This window comes from Peromyscus leucopus, chromosome 8b, assembly GCF_004664715.2.
Source record: "Peromyscus leucopus breed LL Stock chromosome 8b, UCI_PerLeu_2.1, whole genome shotgun sequence".
NCBI lineage: Eukaryota > Metazoa > Chordata > Mammalia > Rodentia > Cricetidae > Peromyscus > Peromyscus leucopus.
In genome coordinates this window covers 58,075,800-58,091,690 of record NC_051086.1, presented here as the reverse complement: position 1 = coordinate 58,091,690, position 15,891 = coordinate 58,075,800, and the positions used below count along the sequence as shown (strand labels likewise).

The window sequence follows — 15,891 nt, the reverse complement described above, 5'->3', positions numbered from 1 at the left end:
CAGCAGGGATGGCTGGGACAGCTCCACCTACAGACGGACAGACATGCCCAAGGATCTGTCTGTGATGCTCCACCGTGGCATGCTCAGCTATGGCTGGTGTGGTGGATCACTGGGTCCAAGTACCCAGGCACCACTTCTACCCTGCCAGCCCTGGGAAGTTCCCCCATCCCAGCTCACACAGTAGCTGCCATGCTGAGTGCCCTCAGAGGAGGCCTCGGGGTGTCTGGTCTGGGCAGGAAGCACTGTTCCTACTTAGCCGCTGGCCACCAGATCTTGGATAGTCAAGGGTAATGAGAAAGATAGCTTGAGACTTCCTCAGAGATTTTGGTCATTGATACTGAAGCTTCCAAACACATTCTTGAGCATCACAGAAAGAAGTAGGCTGGGCCTTTAAAGGCCAAGGCTAACTGGCAGTATTTCGGGGAGTGGAGGCCTTTGCTCTTCTAACCTTTCCTCTAGGAAAGCATATGTGTTCTCTGCTATTGACGGAGGTGGGCAGACAACTCACCCACAACTCAGTCCGAGTATTCCGTTACATGGAAAGAGCACTTTCCGTCTTCTCCAGGGCCAGGGAAGCTGGGCAGTGTCAGGCACCCTCCCACTTTCTCCAACTCTGGGTTCTCAACCAGGCAGGCACCACCTTGTGAATTTCCACCAATGGGTGATGTTGTCTGCAGCTCTGGGCAGAGGTGGGCGTGCTACAGGGCACTTGGGGAGGAAGCCTACCCGGCATTGACCTCGGCCCCTTCCTGCCTTCAGATGCTGGTGATATGATTGAGATGCAGGGTTTTGGACCCAGCCTGACAGCCTGGCACCTGGAGCCCCTGTGTAGCCAGGGCTCCTCCTGCCTCTCCTGCTCCTCCAGTAGCTCCCCGTATGCAACCCCCAGTCACTGCAGCTGTGTTCCTGACAGGTGAGTGGGAAGGACGGCAACTAGCCCCCGTTCATGCATGCCAGTGTGTCCTCCTCTCCTGACAGGCCCCGCCGTCGGCTTGTCCGGGTAGCTCTTTAGACTGGACAGAGCTGGATTCAAATTCCATTTATGCTACCTGCATGACTCCAGCAAGTTGCGGAGTCTCTGTCTTTCCTTTTTGTTTTGTTTGTTCTGTTTGAGACGGAGTCTCACTATGTAGCTCTGGCTGACCTGGATCTCGCTCTGTAGACCAGGCTGGCCTCCAGGTTACAGAGATCTGCCTGCCTCTGCCTCTCAAGTGCAGAGATTAAAGGCCTGACACTTCTGTGTTTCTAAACCTCAGTTTTCTCCCCTGCAAAATGGGGCAATACCATCTCCTTCCTAAAGCAGGTGAGGATCATGTGAGTGCCCAGGGCGGTACCTCCACATAATAGATACCATACTCTGCTCCCCTTCCTGTTAGGAGTATATCCCACTGTCAGCCTGTGTGTCCGGGAACACATGTACTCTCATGTATGAAGGCAGCATGGGAACAATTTGGGTCCATTGACTGAATATTCTCCTTCACCAGTCACTTCATTTTTAACCTGCCATTTCTGGTGATCCTGAACTGTCTCCATTTATACATAAGGAAATCAAGATTCACTGGAGTGCCAGGTGGTGGTGGCACACATCCTTAGTCTCAGCACTTGGGAAGCAGAGACAGGACTGATCTCTGTGAGTTCTAGGCCAGCCTGGTCTATGAAGTGAGTTCTAGGACAGCCAGGGTTGCTACATAGAGAAACCCTGTGTGTGTGTGTGGGGGGAGTGTTTCACTGGAGCAAAGTTAGCTTAAGTGGGGGCCCCCAATAGCAACCTCAAGGATGCTGGCAAGGTGGGGGCCAGTCTTATCCTACCAAGTTATCTATCCCACTCTCCACACAGCCCCCAGCATCTTGCCTGCCCCTGCACCCTGAAGCCGCAGTGTCCGCCCTTCTTACCGGTGGGCTCCAGTCCCCTCCCTCTGAGCCAGGGTGTTTCCACAGGTTACCTCTCAGGCTGCTGTGCGAGAGCATGAAGAGGCAGATTGTGTCCCGGGCCTTCTATGGCTGTGAGTGTGTGGTGAGGGGGGCTGTGAGGGGTGGGGGTGGGGAAGCGCCTCGATCACAGCCTCCTCCCTGTCCCCCCACCAGGGCTGGCCTACTGTCGCCACCTGTCCACGGTGAGGACGCACCTGTCGGCACTAGTGCATCACAACATCATTCCACCTGACAGGCCTCCCGGGGCCGCAGGTGGCCTTACCAAGGACGTGTGGAGCAAGTATCAAAAGGACAAAAAGGTGCGCGCTGGGCTCCCAGGGCAGAGGCGTGGGGTGGGGACCCGGGAGGCAACAGTTGTATGTGGCTGCCTGCTCTGAACAGAATGGTCGTTTGCGGTAAAGCATGGTAGGGAGTTGGGCAGATAGGCAAAATTGATGCCATGGGGTGACCTGCATGGTAGATGTATGGCTGAATCTCATATGCATGGGAAGGGACTGGGCTGGGAATCCAGTCTACTTCCATATTGATCTGAGATCTGACAAGCTATGTGAGGAAGGAGGTGAGACAAGATCTCTTATAGCTGTAACCACAGAACAGGAGAATGTGGTACCCCAAGCAGGGTGTCCCTGGGCTCAGGAAAGCCACTAAAACGCAGGCTCAGCTCTCCCTGGGATGTGGCTTGGCTGCTGGGCCACAGTAACTGGAGGCTGCATAGTCTTTACCCTCTGGATCCCTCAGAACTACAAGGAGCTGGAGCTACTGCGGCAGGTGTACTATGGCGGTGTGGAACATGAGATTCGCAAGGATGTCTGGCCCTTCCTGCTCGGCCACTACAAGTTTGGCATGAGCAAGAAGGAGATGGAGCAGGTAAGGGAGCCTGCTCCTACAGAGCCAAGGAAACAGCAGCTAGGCAGGTGACCCCCGAGAGGGAGTCTCGGAAGCCTCAGCCCCTCCTAGCTAGAAACAGCAGAGGAAGATGGTAATGGAGCGGCCCCATGGCCCTCACCTCAGGACCTGCTCCAGCCCAGCCATCTCAGCTCCTGCGTCCCCTCTAGGCTGAAGTTCCAGTACCTGCTCACTCACTCAGCTCCGAGGGAGGCATGCCTCCGGGCACCCTCCCTCATGGTCATGGTGTGGTCTGAGCACAGGTGGATGCAGCAGTGGCAGTGAGGTACCAGCAGGTGCTGGCAGAGTGGAAGGCCTGCGAGGTGGTGGTGAGGCAGCGGGAGCGGGAAGCTCATCCAGCCACGCTTCCTAAATTCTCCTCGGGCAGCAGCATCGACAGCCACGTGCAGCGCCTGGTGCACCGAGATTCGACCATCAGCAATGATGTGAGCCATTCTGGGGGAAGGAAGGCCTTGGTGGGGAGGGCTGATGGGGCCCACGGATCTCTCAGGCACAAGGGTCCTAAGCATGGGGCCAGCTCCCAGTACTGGCACTTGGGTCCTGCACAGAGGCTTCCTGTGTCAGTGTCTTGAAATTTCAGCTGAAGAATGGGCAACTTTGGGTGCTTTCACCAGAAACCAAGGCGTCGCTTTGTGCTGCGTTTGAACGGAACAGTAGGAGCAAATAAGTCTTTTGGGATGTGGGGAAGCTTCTCCCTCCTTGTAGAGAAAATGTGAGGCAGTCATGGGTTCCCATGAGTTCCAGTACTGCATCTGCTTCTGGGGAGATCAGTGTTTTTGAGCAAGAGTGCCCCATATCTGGACTCTGTTTCCAAACTTCTCCATTCCTGTGACTCTGATCGAAGAGGCTTTATGGGAAGTTATTGGTCAGAGAACCGAGGAGCGCTTAGAGAGCCATTGATGTCCACTGGCAGGGCCCTTTCTCTGCAGTTTTCTGTCACCTTGTCCAAGTATCTGCAGAAGTAGGTAGAGCATTCCGGAATGCTCTTCCTGCCGCCACTGCTGCCTTGAGAACAGCAGGCAGTAACCACTGCTGCTGCTGCCACCACCATCCCACTCACACACATCTGAGTTTCTTTTTCCTGTTTCTTTTCCTACCTTTCTTCTTTCCTCTCCCTAGCTCCTCCTGTCTTGAACTGGCCTTAACGGTCATCCTGCCTCAGCCTCCTTAGCTGGGATTACAGGCATGCTCTGCATACTTACCTGGAATAAGCTGTTTTTATTCCTGTATTTATTATTGAGACAGGGTCTCCCTTTGTAGATCTGAAACTCACCACGTAGACAAGACTAGCTTGAACTCATAGAGATCCACCTGCCTCTGCTTCCCAAGTGTTAGGATTAAAGTTATATACAGCAATGCCCAGCCCGTAAGTGGTTCTGGGTTTTTTTTGGTTGTTGTTTTGGTTTTTTGAGGCAAGGTTCTCTGTGTAACAGCCCTGGCTGTCCTGGAACCCACTCTGTAGACCAGGCTGGCCTCGACCTCACAGAGATCTGCCTGCCTTTGCCTCCCGAGTGCTGGGATTAAAGGTGTGCATCACCACACCAGCTTGTGGTTCTGGGTTTTTGTTGTTGTGGGTTTTTGTTTTGTTTTTTTTTTTTTTTTTTGTTTTGTTTTTTGAGACAGGGTTTCTCTGTGTAGCTTTGGCACCTTTTCTGGAACTCACTCTGTAGCCCAGGCTGGCCTCAAACTCACAGAGATCCACCTGCCTCTGCCTCTCAAGTGCTGGGATTAAAGGTGTGTACCACCACCGCCCGGCTCGTAGTTCTGTTTTTAAGATTTATCTATTTTTATGTGTGTGAGTGTTTTGCCTGCATGAATGTTGATGTGCCACGTGTGTGCCTGGTGCCTGTGGAGGTCAGAAGAGGACATCTCTCTGGAACTGGAGTTATGGATGATTAAGAACCACCATGTGGGTGCTGGGAATCTACCTAGGTCCTCTGAAGAGCAACAGGTGCTCTTAACCACTGAGCCATCTCTCCAGCCACACCATTTTGTGATTTTTTTCCTCCTTCAAAATTGTCTTTTTTTTTTTCAAAATATGACACATAAATGTGAAGCCCATTACTCTGTATGTCAAACTAATAATATTAAAAAGCCAGATGTGTCTCACATCTGAAATCTCAGTACTCTAGAGGTAGAGGCAGAAAGATCAGGAATTCAAGGCCAGCCTTAGCTACATAGTAGAGTCAGAGCCATCCTGAGTTACATTAGTCCCTATTTCAAAAAGAGAGAGAGGGAGAGAGAGAAAGGCTTTTTTAGATTAAGTTTGCTCTTTATACTTTACTAATTATGAATGTTAACAGAGAATATAAAGTAGAGCAAGACTTAAAGAATATAACTCCAGTCAGAGAGATGGCTCAGTGGTTAAGAGCACTGGCTGCTCTTCTAGAGGACCCGAGTTCAATTCCCAGCACCCACATGGCTGCTCACAACCATCTGTTAACTCCAGTTCCAGGGCATCTGATGCCCTCTTCTGACCTCCATGGGCACTGCATGCATGTGATGCACAGACATACATGTGGACAAAGCACCTATATACTTAAAATAAAAATAAATATTTGTAACTGTCTAAACTAACCAGACACCCTCTCCATCCCCATGCGCGCTGTTCTTCACCCTGATGAGCGTACTTTGTGCTCTGCCTTTTGTAAAAACCTGTCTCTGGGAGGGTGAGACGCCTCAGCAGGTAAAGGCACTTTCTGCACAAGTCTGATGACCTAAGTTTGATCCCCAAAACCCACTTACAGGCAAAAGGAGAGACTGACTCCACAAAATTGTCCTCTGGCCTTGTGTGCATTACGGCACATGAATCACTAACCCACACACCATACACACACAGTAATCGTAAGTACATGAAAACAAGTCTGAGCCCGGCGGTGGTGTGCTCTGGTAATCACAACACTTGGCGGCTGAGGCCAGCCTGGGCTACCGAGTTTCACAAGTATGACTTTGCCCAGTGTTTCAGATTTCTTAGCCAAGTAAAGACTTTTAGCATCCCTTTGACTACATTGTCCAGTTAGAAAAAGGAAAGGCAAAGGGTGTGTGGTGTGTTGTTTCCCCTGACTAGTCTGTGCTGGGCTTCCGGCAGTCAGTGGAGGGTTCCCCTTTACTTCTGCACTGTCTGAAGACTAACGTGACCGACTTGGTGTTGCTACAAAGGTTTCCTGTCTTGTCTGCTCAACATTCGAGACCAGCAATAAAGAAATTGCCTTTCCTAAACCTGCAGCTAATTCTCCCCATCATGCCCCAGCAGCCACGTCAAGACACTAGGCAGCTCTCCCGGATCCTTTGTGACTGCAGGTCTTTGCAAAAGGACGATGAACTCAAACTGGCTACCAAGAGTTGGAGCCTAGGGGCCAGAGACACCTCAGCTACTGAGATCACATACTGCGGGTTTGGAGAACATATTGTTTTTGTAGAGGACCTGGTTTGGTTTCTAGTGTCCCTGGCCTCAGCAAGTGCCTACACTCGGGTGTAAAACCCAATATCCAGACACATAATTAAAAATAGAACCATAAATCTCTTTAAAAAAAAAAAAAAAAAAGGCCAGGTGGTGGTAGTGTACACCTTTAATCCCAGCACTTGGGAGGCAGAGGCAGACGGATCTCTGTGACTTCCAGGCCAGCCTGGTCTACAAAGTGAGTCCCAGGACAGGCTCCAAAGCTACACAGAGAAACCCTGTCTGGAAACAAAACAAAACAAAACATGGATGGTGGTGGTGCATGCCTTTAATCCCAGTATTCAGGAGGCAGAGGCAGGCAGATCTCTGAGTTTGAGGCCAGCCTGGTCTACAGAGTGAGTTCTAGGACAGCCAGGGCTTCACAGAGAGAAGAGAAAGCCAGGGGCCTCTGCTCCCCTTCCTGTAGCAGTCCCTGGAAGCTGTGGGGTGCACTGTACAGGCACCACCTGTCTTCTTTTTGCCCCAAGCCTTGTTTCTTCTTTTGGTTGGCTGGAGTAGAGGCAGGTTTGGGGCCCAGGGACTGTGGTGTTGGGAGTTGGGGGTGGGAGGGGGAGTCGGAAGAAAACTCTCCTTCCCAGCTTGTTCTGATCCAGGGAAGACCCTGGGGTGTTGGATGGAGTCACCATCTGTTTACTTCCACCAGGTGTTTATCTCTGTGGAGGATCTAGAGCCCCCAGGGCCGCAGGACCCCGATGATTCCAGACCAAAGCAGGAGCAGGAACCAGCAACGGGGACTCCAGGCATGGCTGCTGCCGAGCAGCAGTCAGTGGAGTTCGACTCCCCAGACTCGGGGCTGCCTTCCTCCCGCAACTACTCCGTGGCCTCCGGCATCCAGTCCAGCCTAGATGAGGCGCAGAGTGTGGGCTTCGAAGAGGACGGCGCTGGGGAAGAAGCCCCCTCCGACGGCCAGCCCCTGCAGCCCACACCTTCTCGGAGCCCCATGATCCAGGCCAGGAGAAGCTCGCACCTGCCAGTGAGCTTGAAGCAGGGGAGGAGCTGGCAGCCGTGTGTGCTGCAGCCTATACTGTACGTGGGTGTTCCCTGGTGCTCCCTCGCACTACTGTCCGTGGCTCTGGAGTCCTGACACCCTAAAACCTGGGCACTGACTGCAAGGGGTGTGTGTGGCTATCCTGAAAGGGCTCTGAGCATCACTAAGAGGCCTCTGTCCTCAGAGCTCTGGGGTCCTTGTTGGCTGGGTTTTCTTTGGGTACCACCTCTTGCCCCAACCTAGGAGAGGCTGGCCAGCCTCACCTCTGAGAGACACCCACTTTTCCAGATAGAATTACTGGACACCGTGGCCTTAAATCTGCACCGCATAGACAAGGATGTGCAGAGATGTGACCGAAACTACTGGTACTTCACGACCCCCAACCTTGAGAGGCTCAGAGACATCATGTGCAGGTGCCATTGGGGGCGGGCAGACTGTGGGAGATGTGGGGACCCAGTCCGGGCCACAATTTCACCTATGTACTATCTCAGGTCTCCTTGCACCCTCTGTCTGAGCAGTCCCTGCCACACCCCCATCCCACTGCATCCTCTGTCTGGAGCAGTCCTGCAGCACCCCACCCCACTGCCACCCCCTCCTCTGTCTGGAGCAGTTCTGCCCACCACTGCATCCTCTGTCTGGAGCAGTTCCTGCAGCACCCCACCCCACTGCATCCTCTGTCTGGAGCACTGTCCCGCAGCACCCCACCCCACTGCATCCTCTGTCTGGAGCACTGTCCTGCACACCCACTGCATCCTGTCTGGAGCACTGTCCCGCCACCCCCACTGCATCCTCTGTCTGGAGCACTGTCCCTGCCGCACCCACCCCACTGCATCCTCTGTCTGGAGCAGTTCCTGCAGCACCCCACCCCACTGCATCCTCTGTCTGGAGCAGTCCCTGCCGCCCCCACTCATCCTCTGTCGAGCACTGTCCCCCACCCCCCCCCCGCATCCTCGCTGGCACGCCCTGCACCCCCCCCCACTGCATCCTCTGTCTGGAGCAGTCCTGCGCACCCCACTGCATCCTGTCTGGAGCACTGTCCCTGCCACACCCACCCCACTGCATCCTCTGTCTGGAGCACTGTCCCTGCCGCACCCCACCCACTGCATCCTGTCTGGAGCAGTTCTGCAGCACAAGCATCCTCTGCTGCCTGCAGCACCCCCACCCCACTGCATCCTCTGGAGCACTGTCCCTGCAGCACCCCACACCACCCTGCATCCTAGGGGTCTTTCAGACACTCACCTGTTTTCACTCCCCTGCCTTCACACCAACTGTGGCGGCCTTCTGTTTCCCTCACCAAGTCCTCTACTGAAGTGCTTTGGGGACAAGGGTCATTGGTAGTTCCCTCTGCCTCACAGGGTAGAGCACAGTGAGTGTTTTAGAATTGTGGAAAGAGCCGGGCGGTGGTGGCGCACGCCTTTAATCCCAGCACTCGGGAGGCAGAGGCAGGCGGATCTCTGTGAGTTCGAGGCCAGCCTGGTCTCCAAAGTGAGTTCCAGGAAAGGTCGCAAAGCTACACAGAGAAACCCTGTCTCGAAAAAACCAAAAAAAAAAAAAAAAATAATTGTGGAAAGAAAGGCTGACTTGTGGGGAACAGAATGTTTTAGGGGTCATGTCCATGCCAACCCCCAAGAAAAGAGAATGCATGGTCTCACAGTGTCCCCCTGGCATTTCAGCTTCGTGTGGGAGCACCTGGATGTGGGCTACGTGCAGGGCATGTGTGACCTCCTGGCCCCTCTCCTGGTCGTCCTCGACAACGGTAAGGGGTGGGGTGTGGGCTTCCCAAAGTGGACCTGGGTTCAGAGTGACAAGATGGGAGGAAGGGGATGATGCCTGGGTCTAGGTGTGGGACTATTACCAGTCCACCCTGGTGTCTACCCTGGTGTCCCGGGACCTCACTCCCGTCTCATCATAGATCAGCTGGCCTACAGCTGCTTCAGCCAACTCATGAAGAGGATGAGCCAGAACTTCCCCAATGGGGGTGCCATGGACACCCACTTTGCCAACATGCGTTCCCTCATCCAGGTGAGTGCTGCAGCGGCCTGAGGGCTGGGCATGGCTAGACCTGCTCATTAGCCCCGGGGAGGCTAGAGACGTCCTTTACAAGGGAACTATGTCTTAGGGGCTGGCCTGGAACCTGCAGTAATCCGTTCACCTCTGCTTTGAGTGCTGGCACATTGGCATGCGCCACAGCCATAGCTGAACTTCCTTCATTGAAAAACACTGCTGCCTGGCACATGCTATGTTCCCAGCACTTGGGAGGTGGAGGCAGGGAGGTCAAGGCCAACTTGACTACAGCAAGTTTGAGACCAGCCTTGACTCTATGAGAGGTCTTAAAATTAATTAAATTAGTTCACACACACATACACACACACACACACACACACACACACACACACACACATGCATTAATAAAAGTAGCTGGGTATCACAATTCATGCCTAAAATCCCATCACGTGGGAGACTGAGGCAAGATCCGGAATTGCTGTGAGTTGAAGGTAAGCCTGGGCTACAGAGTGAGAACCTGTCTCAAACAACATTAAAAAATAAGGGCTGGAGAAATTCATTAGCCAAGGAGCTGGTTTGATTCCCAGGACTAATAATCTTTTGTTTTTAAAGCCACATAGTGGCTTATGATCCCAGTGCCGGAAGGGGGAGACAGGTGGATCCCTGGGCATTTCTGGCCAGACAACCTAGTCTACTTGAGTTCCAGGCCAGTGAAAGACCTTGTATCCAAAAGGTAACCAAGATAGGTGACTAGCACCAGTGACATGACACCTGAGGCTGTCCCCTGGTCAGCACACACACACACATATCCCCTGGTCAGCCCCCCCCCCCCCCCACACACACACATCCCCTGGTCAGCACACACGCCCATGTTCACCCACGAACACTTGCAGGCACATGTATACAAACCCTGCATTAATTAGTTGGGGCTGGGGAGATGGCTCAGCGGTTAAGAGAACTCACTGCTCTTCTAGAGGACTCGTGTTCAATTCCCAGGACCCACATGGCAGCTCACAACTTCCTATAACTTCAGTTCCAGGGGATCCAACACCCTCACACAGACATAGATGCAGGCAAAACACCATTGTGCATAAACTAAAATCATTTTTTAAAAGAATTAATTCATTTAAATGTTTAAAATGAAGTCTAGCTTATCCAGATGAGAAGATTTGTGATTATAGTATAAATGAGTTAGAAAAAAAAAAAAAATTGAAAAAAAAAAAAAAAAAAAAAAAAAAAAAAAAAGGCTCTAGTTGAGGTAAAATGCTGGCCTAGCACACGAGAAGCCCTGGGTTTCATCCCCAGCACCACATAGAAACACTGTTATCTGTGTTAGAAACTGAGTAGCAGTGTGCACACGCTTGTGCCTGTGTGTGTGCTGGTGAGAGGTGGGCTTGGTGATCAAATCAAATGCCCAGAAACCGAAGTAACTGCATAAAGATGCAGCTGGGAGAGGGAGAGGGAGGGACAGATGAACATGGACAGTGGGACGCAGCTGCCTATGGGTGGGTGTGGCAGTGCAGTGGAGTGGCTGGGCACCCCTGGGTGGCGGGAGGGTGCCAGAGAAGCAGCTCTGGTCAGTGTCTCTCCCTCTCCACCATGAGATCTTGGACTCGGAGCTGTTTGAGCTGATGCATCAAAATGGAGACTATACCCATTTCTACTTCTGTTACCGCTGGTTCCTGCTGGATTTTAAAAGAGGTAAGAAGTGGGTGGGTCTGGGCATCATGGCACATGCCTATAATCCCAGTACTCCAGAGGCTGCAACAGGAGGGTTATCAGGAGTTCAAGGCCAGCCAGTGTCAGCTACATAGCAAGATTGTCTTTTAAAAAAAAAAAAAAGTAAGATCATGGGACTGAGGTCAGGCAGCAGGAGAGCCAGCCCTCTTCCCGAGTCAGTGGTCAGTGGTATTCTAATGACTGCGTACTGCACTGTGTGTCCTGCCCCTGCCCCGCCTGAGTTTTCCTAAGGTGGTCTGGGCCCGTGTTTCCTCCCGCCTGTGAGGCAGCTCCATCGCACAGGCAGTATGCTTCCTTTGTCACAGGTCATGGTCTTGGAACCTTGTTCAAACTACAGCTTCCCTGAGCACTGAAAGTGGGGAGTGCCACAGTCTTCGGAAATAACCAAAGAGACGGGCAGGGTCTGGGTCTGGGGTAGGGGCTAGAACAGCCGTTCTGGAGCCAGGCTCAACCAGGCTGTATGCAGTGGGGAGAATCCAGCCGCTGAAGCTGACTCCCATGTGTCTCCATCAAGCCCCGTGCTTGGGACGGTAAGTGCCAGCTCCTTACTGTCCCCAGAGTTGCTGTATGAGGACGTGTTCGCAGTGTGGGAGGTGATCTGGGCGGCCAGGCACATCTCATCAGAGCACTTTGTCCTGTTCATCGCCCTGGCCCTGGTGGAGGCCTACAGAGAGATTATCCGTGACAACAACATGGACTTCACTGACATCATCAAGTTCTTCAATGGTATGAGGTGATCCAGCCATCCTGGCTCCCCCACCCCCACCCCCAGCAGGGCATGGAGGCCAGGTCCTGGACTCTGCAGAGGTGGAGGGTTTTCAGGAATTCTAGGGTTCCTTCCCCATTGGCAGATGTCAAGAGCATAGCAGGTAGAAACTAAGCAAGGTTAGGAGGCACAGGGCTCCTCACAGCCTCTCCACAATTATCCATGTTCCCCCACCCCAGAGCGGGCTGAACATCATGACGCCCAGGAGATCCTGCGAATTGCCCGGGACCTCGTCCACAAGGTGCAGATGCTCATGGACAACAAGTGAGAACCTGCCACCAGGGGCTGCAGAGTGGAGAGCCCGGGAGCAGACCCTGCACTCCAGCAGGGAGAGGCGGAGGTCACCATAGCCAGACTGCCTCACCCAAGTCAGTCCCCTGCCCCGACCCCGGCCAACCCTGCCCACTCAGCCGTGTGACCTGACAAAGTGACTGTGAGCCTGGGGTGTATGGGCAGTGCTGGCCCTCCAGGGCCAGTCAGGGTCAGGATGCCTGCAGATCACAACTGGGTAGGAAGGGTTGGCCTCAGGGGAGGGCAGCCTTGGGGGACAGCTACCCAGTTTCCCTCTCAAACAACAGAACTGCCCCACCCGCAGCCTCCGCCTGGACTGTTTCCTAGTCTCTTCAGTCACCCTGGGGCCATATAAGGTTAGTGGGGTCCACGTGGCCTCAGCCTCATCTAGCAGGAGGTGCATGGGGCAAGGAGCTCTGTGCCATATCTCTCCCGAGACCTTTTGTCGTCTCAACTAGCTGCCTATTCAGGCATGTGTCCTGGGGCCAGGAGGCCTGGGCTGCCTTCCAGGCTCTCCCGAGACTTGGGAAGCCAGATGTGGGCCCTGGGTGAGAGCAGTCCACCTCAGCAGCACTGCCATCGTCTCTGGCCACCAGAGTGACCCCCGGAGCTCCGCACCCACTGCAGTGCACCCACTCATGTCTGTACAGTGTCACCCTCCACACCCTGCCCTTGCATTATGCACTAGAGATCCCCAGGGCTGCGCGTAAATAGCACATTTACCCTCTGCAGGGTATGGAGGGCAGTGGGTGTGGTTGCTCTCCAGAGGGACCCCAGGGAGACTCTGTAGGAAAGCGATCCTGTCACAGCCTGGTTCCAAGGACAGGCCTCTGAGCTTCAGGGTGCCCATTACCTGTTCCAGACATCTGTGAGTTCCCAGGACCAACGGAGGTGGGATTGCCTGGGTATTCTCAGTTCATGCCAGCTCCACTTTCCACATGCTTCTCAGGGTGCTGAGAGGCCTGGAAACCCAGAAAGGCCCTTGGAGGAGTTTGCAGGGGTGTCACCAAATGGATACCCCTTGACCCAAGGCCTAGACATGCTGCTTGTTAGTTTTGTCATCTCCGCCCCCCCCCCCCCCAAGCACAGCCAGGCCTGGAACCTGCCCAGAAGTCACCAAGGTCTACAGACTTCCTGCATTCGGAAAACACGAGAAAGGGCCAGCCGCCGTCTGCATCTAGCACATGCCCTCCCTTTCCCCTGTCCTGCACGGCCTGTGTGGGGCCAGCCCGTCCTTGCTGTTCATGATCCTTGGCCTCCACCAAGCATGGTGGCCAGTGTGTGCCTGCCTTAGTGACTCTGGTTCTGTGAGGAGCAGAGTGTATGGGGTTTGGGGTTTATTTTTGTTTTTCATCTGGTTGGTCGGTTGATTTTGTTTTGCTCAGAAACTATACTCTTCAGTATAATAGACCAATAAAATGTGTTTGGTAATGCCTGCAGCTCTGATGGCTACTTGTGGGACTGGCTGGACACAGGACACAAAAAAACATGTCCTTCCATGACCCAGCAGTAAAGAGTGACAGCTTCCAAAAAAGCAAGAATGGGATAAGAGAACCAAAGTTCTTCCTAAAGAGGGGCCTCCACGGTGTGGGCTAGATAGAAAGTCAGTTGCCCAGAATGCCACACACCTCACCCCAGAACTTACCTCCGGTTGACCAGCAGAGCCTCCAACCTGTAGTTGGGAGTAAGTCTTTGGCCTCCCTATGTCCCCACCAGCCTCCCCACACTTCAGTCAGCTTAGCAGAGTGAGTAGACCTTATGAGGGGTGGCACGAGCCCCCAGCTCCACAGCCCTCTGAGCGCATCTCTGAGATGTCCGGCTCAGGCTGAGGGAAGTGGCTGGAGGGTACAGCTCCTGTGGCTGCATGGAAAGGACCTGGTCAGGACCCTCGTGTCCTGCCTTTCCCTGCCCCAGAGCGCTTCTGGTCCTATCTTTAATAGCTCCCCCCAAGTCCTGCTTTGAGCCCTGTGGTCTCTCCTGTCAGCTCCTCAAAAGCTAAGGGTTCTAGTCCACAGCCCTAGCAGTCTGGCCCCAGCCATTAAGACAACACAGGCTACGCCGGGCAGCGGTGGCGCACACCTTTAAACCTTTAATCTCAACACTCAGGAGGCAGAGGCAGGCGGATCTCTGTGAGTTCGAGGCTAGCCTGGTCTACAGAGTGAGATCCAGGACAGGCTCCAAAACTACACAGAGAAACCCTGTCTTGAAAAACAAAACAGACAAAAAAAACCCCACAGGCTAATGGCCAAAGGTGGCCAGGAAAAACTGAGACATGTGAAGCTTGTACAAGGGAACTTGATAAGCCCTCTGGGGAAACCCTAGCAGGTTCTGTGGCTTGGGTGATTGTTGAATCCTGCTATGACACCTTCACCGAAGCCTGGCGCACCTACCTGAGAGTGACCTGGCTGCTCCATACCCCACCCTCCCTGGTCCACTTAGACTGCTGGCTGGGCATGTAGACCCTACAGGAGGCTCCACGTCCAAAAGGGGTCTCTGGAGAGGGGCCAGCCTTCTGGGACATTGGGCTTCATGGACACAGCCTCATTGGTGAGTAAAAGCAGGAACTCTGAGGGTAAGGAATCCTGCCGTTCATCCTGAAGACGCAGCCCCCTATATCAGGTGATATTCCCAGGCCCGGGCTTGATTCTGTTCCCAGTACCCAGTACTCAAGTTCCCAGGCACACTACCAAGACCGAGAGAGCACTCACCAACTGTTAGCCCTAACCCTACCTTTCACCTGCTACACGAGTGGACAGGACAAAGCTCTTCTCGACGCTACCAGCAGAGAGCGCCCACACCTCATGAGTTAGAAGGGCTGATGAGGCTGGCAGTGGGAGATTGGAACTGACATTTCTTAGCACTGGCCCCTCCAGAAAACAAGAATCTGGGTCATTTATGGCCAGCATTTTCTTCCTGAGGGTAAGGACCCCACACGTACACTTTCCTAGGAAGGAGACTGAGGGTGTTGTAACCAGGGAGAAGCCTGGCACAGCTACCCGATCCTTGATCTTGTTCCCCACCACTTGCCTCCAAGACGGCTTTGTCTAAGACTAAGCTGGGGAGAGAGACGGGGTCAGAAGTCGTCTGTGCCCAACTGAGATCCTGACCTCCAATCTCATCCAGCTTCATAGAGTGGAATAAATTGTCAGGACCCAAGGTGGCTTTGGGAAGCTCATCACCATCTGTACCTAGGTCCTGGGGGTTAGCCTCTGCTATCTGTTCCCCACTCTATTCCCAAAGGCTAAGGGAAAATTTCCCGAGGTGAGTGAGCAGAACTCAGAATTGTGGTCCTAACCAACAAGGTGCAACTGTTGGACTTCAACAAGTCATTAGCCATTTCTCATTTGCTCAAAGGGACTAGCTCTTGCCTTATTTACTCCAATTAAACAAGATAATGTTTTGAAATTATGAAGTATACAGCCTTGTGTAAGCTTAAGGAAGACCTAGAACTGTAGTCTCAGAGCTTGAGGCATGGGGGGAGGGCACAATTGTGAGGTCAGATCCTTCCTAAAATTGTCTAGTGGCTGCTCCCCAAACATTTCGAGGTAGCTGGGCAGTTGTGGCCATGCCTTTAATACCAGCACTCAGAGGCAGAGGCAGGTGAATCTCTACAAGTTCAAGGCCAGCCTGGTTTACAGAGGGAGTTCCAGGACAGCCAAGGCTACACAGAGAAACCCTTTCTGAGAAACAAACATCCCAGGGTAAGGACAGACCATCCCCTGATGTTTTTGTTTAGTTGGGTTTTCTAAAACAGGGTCTCTCTATGTATCCCTAGCTGGCCTGAACTTGCTTTGTAGACCAGGC

General features: G+C 53.3%; 1 protein-coding gene across 1 annotated transcript in view; it reads left to right on the top strand.

The window, feature by feature from the left end:
- Sgsm2 (small G protein signaling modulator 2) overlaps positions 1–13,526 on the top strand; it is a 40,639-nt gene extending 27,113 nt beyond the window's left edge. Inside the window, 13 exon segments of the mRNA XM_028866723.1 lie at positions 760–913; positions 1,939–2,003; positions 2,086–2,231; positions 2,671–2,799; positions 3,081–3,263; positions 6,942–7,202; positions 7,205–7,324; positions 7,575–7,699; positions 8,960–9,042; positions 9,199–9,308; positions 10,895–10,991; positions 11,589–11,756; positions 11,976–13,526. Of these exon segments, the coding sequence (XP_028722556.1) occupies positions 760–913; positions 1,939–2,003; positions 2,086–2,231; positions 2,671–2,799; positions 3,081–3,263; positions 6,942–7,202; positions 7,205–7,324; positions 7,575–7,699; positions 8,960–9,042; positions 9,199–9,308; positions 10,895–10,991; positions 11,589–11,756; positions 11,976–12,064 (1,730 nt within the window). The 3' untranslated portion in view covers positions 12,065–13,526.
- Positions 13,527–15,891: the final 2,365 nt, after the last annotated feature.